The following is a 12,434-nucleotide window of genomic DNA, read 5'->3' as shown; positions in this document are numbered from 1 at the left end:
TTCTTAAACACTTCAGCTGATCTGTAGGCTAACAGTATGCCAAGCACAACGATGTTTCTTTGTAACTGTGTCTCTAGCCTATTACAATTCAAACACATTTGTTCTGAACTATTTGCATGCATCCATTGTATTTTTTTTGTTTCTATTAAAAGGAGTCTTTAATTTCCAAAGCATGTTGGGTAATGCATACATAGACTGTATAAGAGGGTGAAACTGGGAGGGGGATTCTACCGTCTTGCCCAAAACGGGTCTGATTTCCTCGTCAGAGTACTTCTGGTTCCCTGCAGCAAATATAGCCAAAGCAAAGCACGTGTAGGACAGAGGGAGGGGTGGAGGGTAAATGAAAAGAAGTCGAGGAGTAAAATGGAGAAAGGAGTCCGTGGTCGGATTCCATGTTGGCTCGCATACCCACCATTTAAATATAATTATATTCATTGAAAACTGGCGCTCATAAACATTATCGATCAGAGTAATGGTGATCAATGAGCTCGTGCGGTTACGCAGCACTGTCCTATGATCTGCGCGCGTGCGACACATGGGTGAAGCGCCACCTCGGTGTCTAAAATGGCAGCGGGGGTTGCTGTGGTGCAGATGCAGCTCTTTCCGGCAGAGCTGCAGCATGAGGCCCTCCCACTCCTCACATGGCGTCATCGGCTTTCGCCCAGTTAAATTGTAGAAGACGGAGAGAAAAGAAATACCAGAAAAAACAAGCCCAAGACCGACCCAGCGCGGCCGGAGCGAGCCGGCTCATGCTTCGTGCGGGCTCGTTTTGGGTTAATCTTCATCCCTTTTTAAAATTTATATTAAAATAAAAGGGGGAGATGCGGGGACTCCTTTCGTTTTACCGGGGTCTGTGCGCCCTGAGTAACCGCCAAACCAGACGCAAAACTGGGATTGTTGGTTCCCGGTGCGGCTTTTGCGGAACTCAGTCTAAAACCAAGGTACGGTCTCTCGAGCTGTTGCTGCTGCGACTCGGCTCAGGGAAAACAATGCGATTAGGTTGCCCAGGCGATAGCCTACTTCGTACTTGTTTCCGATTTTTGTTTTGTTTTTGGTTAGGCTACAATGTGTCAAATGGGCATCGCATACAATGTTGCATGCAACTTCCCTTTGATGCGAATGCGCCGGCAGGGATCAAGAAACAACAGGGGATCCCTTACATCATCCGGGACTACAGCAGCACAGATGTAGCTTACTGTGTCCTCCATGAGATAAACAATGGCTTATACACTGTGCTTCTTGTTTGTTATTTTTCAGCCCCATCAACAGGAAAAAGCACAAAAGGACAGTTTACATACATAGGCTATAGCTGATTATTTCAATTAAGCTCAGAAAGTGACTAAACACCCCTTTGTAGCCTGCTGTGTCACCATGGTTTCCCACTATGGATGGATTCTCTGTATGTTGCAGATATAATAAAAGGTCCATAGGCTACGTATGTCTATGTAGTCGGCCTTGTCACCAATATGTAGGCCTATATCGAACTACACTATCATTCGTGGAAAGAAAATACTATAAAATAAATTTGAGTCAATCAACTTGGCAAATCACCGTTGAAGTTATGATTCTAGAAATGAAATTAAATATTAATTATCTCCTGTTTGTTATTACATCATTATCAGAAGCATGAATCCTTTTAGCTATCCCCCTTTCACCTCAAGTCTGATTTATCAACCTCATCCATACTGTTATTATGCTTATTTCGTTTTTCCTGACTCCTGGCCCCACAGTTTTGTCTGCTAAACCTGCGTTTTCTTGTTCCCTACAGCCACAGCCAAGATTCGGGCTGTTGTTCGACATAGATGGCGTGCTTGTCCGGGGGAGAATGCCAATCCCTGCTGCAAAGAAGTCATTCGAGAAGCTGGTGGACTCTCAGGGAAAGTTTGTGGTGCCAGTGGTGTTTGTGACAAACGCAGGGAATTGCCTCAGACAAACAAAAGCAGACCAGCTCTCTCACATCCTGGGCGTACCCGTGAGTTACATACCAAATTGCCACAAAAGGGTTTGAATATGGCCTCAAAGCAAAAACAAAACAAGCACTTTGTTTTTTATTATTAATCGGGTGTCCCACCTATCAACCTCTCCTAACACTTCTATCTCATTTCAGATTACACATGATCAGGTCATCATGTCGCACAGTCCCCTGAGGATGTTCAAGAAGTTCCATGACAAGTGTGTGCTGGTGTCAGGGCAGGGACCAGTCATGGAGATAGCAAAAAAGTATCCTAGAAATCTTGGCATTGTTTTGTTTTATGTTTGTGATCCTTTTAAATTGGGTTTTGCATCATACTCTTCATGACTCCTTAACGCTTGTGTCATTAGCGTGGGCTTCGAGAATGTGGTCAGTATCGATATGCTGAGGGAATCTTTCCCATTGCTGGACATGGTGGATCACAACAGGAGACCCAAACTGCCGGTGAGATTTTCGATAAATCTGGTGCAGAATTTAGATTATAATATCAAAGTGTTTTCTTAAATCATCTACAGAATTACATTTTTGGTTTCTCTTCTTTCATTTCAGTCCAATCCCCTTGGCAAACTTCCTAAAGTTGAAGGTAAGAACACACGCCTCGTATATTTAATCTCAACTGTCAGCTGTCAGCTATTTTTTCTTCATAAATAGTATTAATTTGAGCGATTTTACATCAGTCTTTTTAATCCCACGCATACAGCTGTGATTCTGTTCGGGGAGCCCATTCGATGGGAGACCAACCTGCAGCTGATAACTGACCTTTTGTTGACCGACGGTAACCTCGGCAGTCCTCACCGACCCCAGAAGAATCCTCACCTCCCCCTGCTGGCCTGCAACATGGACCTTATGTGGATGGCTGAGGCACATTCACCACGGTAACCTTTCACAAGCCACTGAAGTCTCAAAACCATTATTTTTAATTTTTTTGAAGGAAGCATATAGTTAACACACACACTATTGTTTTCTTTCTCACTGTGCCTCAGGTTCGGCCATGGGACATTTCTCGTGTGTCTGGAGAACATCTATAAGAAGATAACAGGCAAAGACCTGAAGTACGAGGCGCTCATGGGAAAACCCAGCGAGCTGACCTACCACTTTGCAGAGTACCTCATCAGAAGCCAGGCCATGGAGAGACAATGGGATCTTCCCATCACTTCACTTTATGCTATAGGGTAAGGCTCAGTGTTTTCTTTTTCTTTTCTCTGCCTCACACAAGTTTCTGTTATTGAGAGTGTGTTTGCTCATATTTGAACTTAGGCTGAAGCATTCCTCAATTATCTGATTATAAACACCTTGTGAAAATACAGAACTTCTCCTATTCAAGTGCCTGCAAGCACATTTGTGAACACACCATCCTTTAAAGGTTGAAGTCTGGAAAAAAGCTTGTTGTAAAAATCTGTGAAAATCCCCATCATGATCGGACCTGTCTATACTGTGTGTGCATTGAAAAAAATATCTGGTGTTAATACACAGCCACGTCTCTTTAAACAGACGTATGTAAACAAAGTGGCCCAGACCAATCCACCACAGCTTTTAACATGCCTAGGCTGTATATCAACACAGTATTTTATTATCAGTGCACACATAGTACGCCTACAGACAGGCAGCGTCTCAGCGAGCCCATCGTGAGAAGATTTTCAACAACAAGTGTTCTCCGGAATCCCTGACTCACTCCACCTTTTAAGAACTTTCATGTTTCGCATCAATATCTTTATCACGATGGTAACCTTTTAAACCCCCCCCCTCCCCCTGTGCACCCCCAGGGATAACCTAATGACTGACATCTACGGTGCCAACCTATACAACCGCTACCTGAAGGAGAGAGTTACAGTAAAGAACCCCAAAGCCGTGATGGCCACCGCCACAGGGTCCCCCGCTGCCGTGCCCCAGGAGCAGGAGGAGACAACAGACAACCTGTGGGAGAGCGAGCTGGCGCTGCCCTCCGCCACATCCTGTAAGTCCGTCCTAGTGTGTACGGGGGTCTACAACCCCAATGCTGAGATGCCGACCGACACGACTCACAGCATCAAAGAGACTGTGTTCCACGGGCACCGGGACTTCAGATTTGACCCGGCGCTGGTGGAGCCTGACCACATTGTGCAGGATGTGGCCGAAGCCGTCGACCTCATCTTTGAGCAGGAAAAATTTGTTTAGGTATATTTGGTATAAGTTTACAACAAGGGTATATTAATGAACTGTTAGTGACTGCTTCGTTGTGTAACTAACCGTAAACAACTGCTTAGTTCATGCTTAATAATCATTAACTAAGCATTAACAAATGGTTATGCTTAGTTAATGCTTAACTAGCCATTAGTTGACTAAGCATAGTTAATGCTATACCAAGCATTACTTTTCAGTTCATTGACAGCTAGTTAATGCTTAATAGGCATTAACTAACAGTTAATGTAATTGACTAAGCGTCAACTAACAGTTAAAGCGGCTACGAGGAACTTTTAAATATCTTTAAAACAGCCTCATGTTTCCTCTGATAATCATAAATTACCTTTAACAGCAAACAGTTTAACAGTTTTTATTAATGCCTTTGGTCTGGCGCACACCCAGTCCGATTTTCGGCTTGCGCATGCAGGCTGTATGGTCACATATTCGTATTGGTCGCAGATTTCAGTGTAGCGCAGCAATGCGATTTGAGAAGCCTATCCCTCCAGGTCAGGGAAGAGGAGCCTTGTTTGTCGTCATAATGGCTGATAACGGGGCAGAACCATCAAAGAAAAATAATTCAATGAAGAACAATTAAAAACTAAAAGGGAGAGTAATAAACGGGCGAATGAACTAGTCCTGCAGTGTGTACTCCTAAGTGAATGAACGGTACTATAACAAAGTTTACTTTGCTTCATCATCATCAGATGAATGCATTATTCATCTGAAATAGTCATTATTTACAACAACACAAACACATGAGCTCATTTTGATCCATCCGTCTCTCGTTCATTCGCTTTCTGTGAGGGCACGGAATCACTCCGTGAGAGTGGTTAGTGCCACTGCATCAACTCATTGCAATCAGGTGAGTGTGGCACTGACTGGCATTAGTTGATGCAGTGTAACTAACCACTCTCACAGAGCCGAAAAGATTCCGTGCCCTCACACTTTCAACAGGGACATGCACTATATTGCGTCCTAATCATTTGACCTTCGCACCCGCCGGCACGTGCAAGAAAACAGCTTTATGACAGCTGGTGTCGTAAAAACACTACCGCTTTTGTCCAAAGGGGCCGCCAGCTGCCAAAGTTCCTCGTAGCCACTTTAATTAATGTACCCTTATTGTTAAGTGTTACCAAGAGTTTTGAGTGTGATCATGTACGTAGGTCACCGCGGTGGGGTTGGGGGAGGTGGGAGTATTGTTAGTATAAACTGGGTATTACTGCTCAATGCACAAACCTGAGCCTAACACTGTGGACAAGTTAACAACCTGACAGGGTGTTCATTTACAAAATATGGGTCATCATCTTCCTAACTTACAAACATTTTGACAAACATTAGAAAATGAATCATGTTACTGTTTTTTTGTCAACTGCTCTTTTATATTGTGTCTTTGTGATATTCTTTATTTACCTGTTTTTCCGTTAAGGAAAAGTGTAAGAGCTGCCTCGTTTGACCCTACTAAGTATTTCTTTTTTAGATGATGATAGTAATGTTTTAGATAATTACAAATCCTGAAATCATCCTATATTTATTACAAGGATTTACCAGTGTTTTTAAGAAGCATAGTCAGATTCACGTTTATTCTCAAGGTGGACGTTTTGTTATTGCATTTTTTAATAATTTTTTTTACCTGTTTTTCCTGGAAGATCTATGCATGAATATGGAAATGGTACTTAATGTAAAGAAAAGAAAAACTATTCAATGTGCAATATTGTCCTCTTATAGTACTGTCTGTCTGCATTATGTCTAACTGTGAGAGCCATGGCCAGTATTTGCACACATCAGAGATTTCATCTTTGTTAAATGTTACCATATCTTTGATCCTGTCCATTAATTCCGGAAGCAAAAGCTAACCAGACATCTGTTTCATCTGTTCATTTTCTCCTTAATACAATACGAAAATATAAAGAATAGTTATACATGTTTTGCAAACTGCTTTTGTGTTTTTTTGTTTGTTTTTTCAAAAATGATCCGCTAAGTATCAGAAACGGCCAAGATATTGAACAATCGAATCAGGCACCAGTGACCGTTTTTTTTAACAGCATTTACACAATACATTCCCAACCAGCTCTGTATTTTATTAATAGTCTTGTAGGACAGCACACATATACTAAGAGTATGTAGGCATGTGTACTTTAGGTCTCAGTCTATTCCAATACAATTAGAAGCCAAACTGTTTTCAGTACGTTTGTATTTTCCCATGTTAGTATATCTGTAATAAACACATTATTAATACATCATAAATAAAATAAATAAATGCTCCAATATAATAAAAATAAAACATCTATTTGCCATATTGAACACCATAGTATTCAGAGAGGTCCCTTTAGGTAGCTTTTATCTTTATGTTGTGCTTCTTGTGCAACACATCCAGTACTTGTGGCAGTAACTCCATGTTGATAAGTTGCTTTTCTAAATCGTCCGCACAATTGAGAGAAACAGAGTCAGGGTCAGTGTGCAGTCTCCTCCTGTGTTTGGGCTTCAGTGAGCGCAAAGAGTAGGCCTCGAATCCTGAGTATCTCTGATCTATGTACAGAGTGAAGGTGGACGTTTTGGCCAGTCTCAAGTTCAACAGAAGCAGAACAATGAGCCAGAAGAGCATCACTGCCATCATGGTGTAAAACAACCCACCATTCCTACAGCTTGCCGGGGCACATGAGGAAAAGTAGTCATCGCTGAGTTCTGTGATGGCTTTCTGAGCCACAGAGCTCGGACTGGCACAGATGGGCTCCTCGGATACGATGGCCTTGTTCCTCAGCAGCCAGACCCTCAGGTATCTGATCCTACAGTTACAGTGGAAGGGGTTCCCGGATAGTGAGACCTTTTTCAGACCAACCAGTCCGTCAAACAGTCCAGGAGACACTGAGGTGAGCTGGTTGTCCTGCATATGGAGCTCTGTGGTGTGTGAAGGCAGACCAGGCAGCTCCATGAGCTTTAAAGAGCTGCAGTTGACTTGCAGGCCAGCAGGCCGCAGCAGGGCTGAACACAGGCAGTGTGGTCCGGCAGTGTGTGCACCCGATGTGGCAAACAGAAGGAAGACGGCTAAGTTTAAACTCGAAAGCATCCTGCAGGATCAGGGATAAAAGGTTATTTCCATAATTATGCTGTAATATCCTGTTTGCATAATACTGGAGATAGAGCGAGAGGGGAGGGGGGTTGGGGGTGCTGTTTAGAAGATGCTTACAGTGCAGCAAGTTGTTATATTGGGAGTATTTAAAAAACAGAACATAGCCCATGAAGCTTTACACTAGGACACGATTTACATTTAGGTTATAACATAAAATGGCCCATCTTAAGAATCTTGATTGTTTATGGCAAATGTTTAATAATCTATCAAGGGAATTAAATGAAATATCCCGGAATCTGTTATCAAGAGAAGTACATAGCTAAACAAATGTGAAAACCCTCCTTTTAAATAAAAAGGAAAACAAACCTTTTAGAGTCAAACCAACTTGGAAGTTACTTCTTGTGGTACCGGTCATCCTTACAATCTTGATATATATTAACTGTTTCTATCCTGTGTTGCATTTAAGCTTAAGAGTACTTCAAAAGTCCACCTGAACTCGAGGTGTCCCCGTTTTGTAACTGACGTATTAAACTCTGAGTAATCCCCCACACCCTCAGTGTGAGGAACGCACCAATAGCACAGCTTGCTTCTGGCACACATGACATGAGGGCAAAACATCTGCTCTAAGGAGATAAGAGTCTGTCTTTTGAAGACAGTGGCGGACGCCTTCTGAAGGTCTACCACACGGTGTTTACTGCCGACATCCAATGCATTGCTGGGACACACGAGCAATCAGATCAAACTGGGAGTACGCACAGCGTTATGTGAATAAGAATTTAACTTTGGAATGTTTTGAAAGATGGAATGAGCTTGAGGCCAAATATATATTTTTATTTTTGATGGCAATCCTGAGCTGCAAAGCAAAGGTCGACAGACAATGATCCAAGAAATAATCTACAAAAATGTCAAACTAAAGACCAGTGGCTTAAAGCTGACAGGTAAGAGCATGAACAACCATTTGTTGCTGTATCTACTGTATAAGTGTCTAGCAGGCACACTTGTCACCCATAGGTGGTGTCATCATGACACAAATTTCCCTTTTCCTTTCATAGGATTTTAACATCATGCCCTCTGGTGGAAATGCTGCAACACTAATGGTAAGTATTGTTGGAGCCTGGAAGTGAAAGATATGAGCGCCTAAAGATAGATACACTTGTGTGTATGTGTGTGTGTGTGTGTCAGGCGGTATACTTTTCCTTGGATTTAATCAAACTGATAGCTGCTAAATACAAATATGAATAATCATTATTATTATTATTAATATTAATAATAATAATAATAGTAGTATTTTATATACATCGGATAGCAAAAACAACACGTGCGTACCATAAGTCATATATTCGTTTATTTTGCGTTCTCAACATGGTCACAGTTGAAGTTTTACAATAACTGGGGTCTTACTGACTCACTACTCACTGTACAAACAGAATGCACATATAAATGAGGCCATTTGTGTCTTTTTTTCCTTTTCTTTTTTTATAATGTGTCTCACGCCAGACTGAACAGCCTTCAGCAGGATGCGTGTAGGTTTTGTCTGTGTGTACAGTATGTGCGTGTGTGTGTGTTTGTGTGCATGTGGGTGGGTGGGGAGGGTTGCATGAATGAAACGAGAGCTGGGTGTAAATGGCAGCAAACTTTCTTAACAGTCTGTGTGTTGATTCTCTACAGCAAATGTCAGTCCACGACAGTTGGAGGCAGAGACAATCGATACGTTCATAAATCATCGAAAAACCATCTACGAGGCGATGTATATACATCCTGATCTTAACTGCAGGGTATCAGAATAGAGTAATGATCATTATACACATTATATACAGTTCATTTAACCCCCCACCCCTTCTTGGTCCCTTTACAGCTTCATAAAGATCAACCCTCCTTCAAAAGCAGTTCATCAGTTTGCACTTCAAAATCCCATATGTACACGATGAGAGCCCTCAGCAACAGAAGTGCAATGATGTTTGTAATTTACACAATGGCTTTGTTGATACAATGCATGCAGAGCTTCAAGAACTACCTGTCTAACATGGAACAACAAGAACACGGCAACAATGAGGAGAAAAAAAAAATTCGAAATGAATTAAAACCCAAAAGGAGATTTACAGAAGTGTTTTTCCTCCCCACCGGCTCACAGTGAATAGGACACATGATGACCCATGCAGTGCATTGTTGGGGTACTTTCTCACACAGAAGGACGCGTAGACACATGAAGCACTACAGCACACACAGAAAAAATGAACAGATTCCTTCGGTTTTAACATCATCCCAAGATTTCAGAATTATCGCACGAATATGAAATCAAAACGGAAAGACACATTCATCCAATCATCATAATCCCATACGTCCATCATTTCCTTGTTACTCCTCACGGGAGGAAGCGTGTGAGAATATGCCTGACTTATGGCAATGGTTTTATTTGTGAATGTTAAAATACATTTACAACCTGAATATCGGGACAAACAGTTTACTGTCACACTAATGTACACACTAGAATAGACTCTTATTTGTAGAATGTAGAAAGTTATTCTTTACATATACCCAGTTCCTTTGTTCAGTATGCATTTTTGTATATTATAATTGCATTTCCTGAAAAGAATGAAAGAGTTCTTCCATAATGTGCTTATCCAGCAAAATATTTATGTTCAGCCCAAAGAGAAGCATAATTCCTTTTATTAAAATATATACACACATTCCTTCTTACCACCGTGAACTGTGTAAGTAAGTATTTATATATTCTTAAATGAAAAAAGATAATTTTTTTCACCTGAATCTCGTCCTGGACAACAAGCGAACAGACTTCCACTCTCAGTACAAGTCTGCATTCTCTGAACATGATTGCACTTAAACTTGCTATGGTAACACTGATTTGTTATACAATGTGCAGAGGATAGCCCCACATTTATAACAGTACATGCAAAAATCACTCACTAGACATTCCACTGAACTCCAAAGCCTGCACCTCTCATAAGAGCGCAAGGACAGCCGCACATTAATTTACCCAGAGGGACTCTGACAGGGGTCAAAAAAGCAGAAAATAAATAAATAACGACGCAACGTGGAAAAACGCACAAATTGGAGGGAAACCTTGTTCGTAATGTACAAAATCAGTAAAAAGATATTGCACATATGATAGAAAAAGATGAAAACAAAAACGTTACTATGTTTTATTCACTCAACCTAGACTGCGAATAATAAAGAAAATATACTAAACAAGGCAAAAGAAGATTTTTTTAAGTGTTTTTAGTTGAAGAGTCCAGAGAGCAACTGTCACATATTTTGTAAAGGCAACAGACTTTAACATGTTCAACTGTCCTGCCGTCCATTTGTAACTGAACTGAGCCTCTGAGTGTATCTAAAATGTCTTTCCACTCTTAATCTTCTCACAGTTTAAGCAGCCACATTGCGGGTCGTAAACTTGAGATTGAAACAACCAACCATCCAGCCCAGTTTATAATTCGTGAGAGTTGACAGGAAAAACATGCTTTGAGGCTTCGGCTGTGACAGCGCAGCGTTTTATGCGGCCCATATGCAACAGCTGCCATCCAGAGTCTCCTTCTCATCCATTTTGAAAGGCAACAAATTCCAGAATAGATTATAGGCCGGACTGAATGGGAGTTCACTCCTTTCAAATCTACATCCTGTTCCCACAGAGTCAGTATAATACTGATAGGATTCATTTTTACTGATAATAATAATTGTAAGTATAATCTTACAAATTACTTTTTTAACGCACAATATACTGTACATGAAGTCTTGACTAAATAGATTATGCATTAATAATTGGCACATTTATTTATGAGAGCTAGGAGACAACACATATAGCTGTCATCTACAGTAAATACAGCACTAGAACTACAATGACTGAGACAGTCGACTCAGTTGTTTACCTGTCCTTTGATTTGAAGTTAGTGTGAAATGATTATATCTAGGTTCGCCACTACATATGAGCACTACGGGAGGCAACAACAAATTGCATTCATATAATGGTAGGAACTGCAAAACAAAACAAAAAAACTAATTGTGGAAAGAAAAGGAGCTGAAAGTTGACTTTGGAAAGGCTGTGCACAAGAAATGATGCCGTCATCGTGACGGAGAAAACAGTCAGCCATGTTCTCGTCTCGGGTCGCCTTTCCTCCTGATTATGTGAAGGTAAGACCGGCTACTGAGGGAATGAAGCAGTGAGGAGCAGCTTGCCGAGAAATGACTAATTCCTAGACAGCCGTCACGGCCATGTGTGTGTGTATGTGTGTGTGGAAAACATCCATCATCTTCCTGTATGGAACCCCTCCCTCCCCCCCCTCAAACCCCTGATGATAAGGGGAGCCAGGCCCAGGACCAGGATCAGGACAGACTAGTAAAAGGCCCCTGTGTGGAAGATCTGAGTCCAATTTCCATCCTGCATATTAGTCGGAACCTGGAGGTGGAAAAAAAGGGTGACTGCATGTGGCTGGTTTTTCCCATCACAACAGCAGCAGTCAAACACAGTGGACAGGCCATAGAGTTATGCTGTCAGTCCCTTTGGTGTAAGCAATTGTCTCCTCCTTTCGACTGAGTCCCCTTTCTCCCCCTTCACACTACGGTGCTGATGCCACTGTGTTTGGGCTTGGGTCCGCCAGGTGCCGAACCCGCTTGCTGACTGTGGTGATGGTGGTGGGGGGCATGATGGGATGAGTGTGATGCATGATGGGATTGGGAATGCTGGCTGTAATGGCTGTGCTGCTGCTGCTGCTGCGAGTGGGCGTGTTGTTGGGCGTGTGAGGAGGAGGAGTAGCCCGGGTGCTGGTGGTACTGCGTGTGTGGTGGCGGGTGGTAGTGGTGGTGGTGGTGGTAAGGCGGCGGGTTCTGCGGGACTTGTTGTTGTTGTTGTTGTTGTTGTTGTTGTTGCGGACAGAACTGTGTGTGTACCACCACCTGCTGCGCCGTGTGGTGCAGGTTGGTGGGATGGGGCTTGTGGGAGATGAGTGTGGGGTGACCGGGCACGGGGAAAGTAGAGTGGCCCTGGGATGACGACGACGGCGCTTTGCCTCGCTTGCTGCCAAAGATCGACCCCAAGATGGAGGTGGATGCCGGGTTAGGGATGGCAGAGGCGGAGGAAGAGGGGGGAGGATGGCCGCGTGGGGGTGGTGGCGCGCCCTCACGTGGCGTGGCGGCTCTCCGGCGTGTGTGCGGACTGCTAATGATGGACCCCTGCAGGCGGGACACAAAAAACAAAAAGGTAACAGCATGTACCGTCAGATA

The 12,434-nt window shown here is 42.6% G+C and overlaps 3 protein-coding genes across 6 annotated transcripts in view; 1 reads left to right on the top strand and 2 right to left on the bottom strand.

Moving 5' to 3' along the window:
• The first annotated feature begins 785 nt into the window (after positions 1–785).
• On the top strand, positions 786–5,253 carry LOC307253046 (haloacid dehalogenase-like hydrolase domain-containing 5). Its single transcript, XM_080030885.1, has 8 exons — positions 786–941; positions 1,769–1,972; positions 2,108–2,220; positions 2,323–2,416; positions 2,522–2,555; positions 2,673–2,847; positions 2,956–3,144; positions 3,736–5,253. Exons 1-8 carry the CDS (start codon positions 822–824, stop codon positions 4,124–4,126), a joined length of 1,320 nt encoding a protein of 439 aa, XP_079887011.1. The 5' UTR covers positions 786–821; the 3' UTR covers positions 4,127–5,253.
• Positions 5,254–6,458: 1,205 nt separating this feature from the next.
• On the bottom strand, positions 6,459–8,220 carry gp9 (glycoprotein IX platelet; the record flags this gene model as incomplete). Its single annotated transcript, XM_080030713.1, has 3 exons — positions 6,459–7,197; positions 7,723–7,914; positions 8,198–8,220. The coding sequence occupies 3 exons, from the start codon at positions 8,218–8,220 to the stop codon at positions 6,459–6,461; spliced, it is 954 nt and encodes a 317-aa protein (XP_079886839.1).
• A 520-nt stretch (positions 8,221–8,740) lies between these two features.
• The window catches only part of LOC307253042 (IQ motif and SEC7 domain-containing protein 1-like), a 43,487-nt gene continuing 39,793 nt past the window's right edge, over positions 8,741–12,434 (bottom strand). For 3 of the 4 annotated variants that reach the window (XM_080030878.1, XM_080030877.1, XM_080030879.1), the window contains exon 14: positions 8,741–12,383. In XM_080030878.1, coding sequence (XP_079887004.1) covers positions 11,766–12,383 — 618 coding nt within the window. In that variant the 3' untranslated portion in view covers positions 8,741–11,765. The remainder of the gene's footprint in view (positions 12,384–12,434) is intronic. The other variant, XM_080030880.1, reaches the window with a different exon arrangement.

Source organism: Ammodytes marinus (assembly GCF_949987685.1).
Source record: "Ammodytes marinus genome assembly, chromosome: 7".
NCBI lineage: Eukaryota > Metazoa > Chordata > Actinopteri > Uranoscopiformes > Ammodytidae > Ammodytes > Ammodytes marinus.
This window is presented reverse-complemented; position numbering and strand designations above follow the sequence as displayed.

Bases quoted from the DNA above. Each gene is read 5' to 3' on its own strand.
- LOC307253046 (XM_080030885.1), top strand. From the start codon at position 822: ATGCGGGGACTCCTTTCGTTTTACCGGGGTCTGTGCGCCCTGAGTAAC. The intron at 2,221-2,322 runs GTATCCTAGAAA...TTGTGTCATTAG, and splicing joins GTCATGGAGATAGCAAAAAA to CGTGGGCTTCGAGAATGTGG. The intron at 2,556-2,672 runs GTAAGAACACAC...CCACGCATACAG, and splicing joins CAAACTTCCTAAAGTTGAAG to CTGTGATTCTGTTCGGGGAG.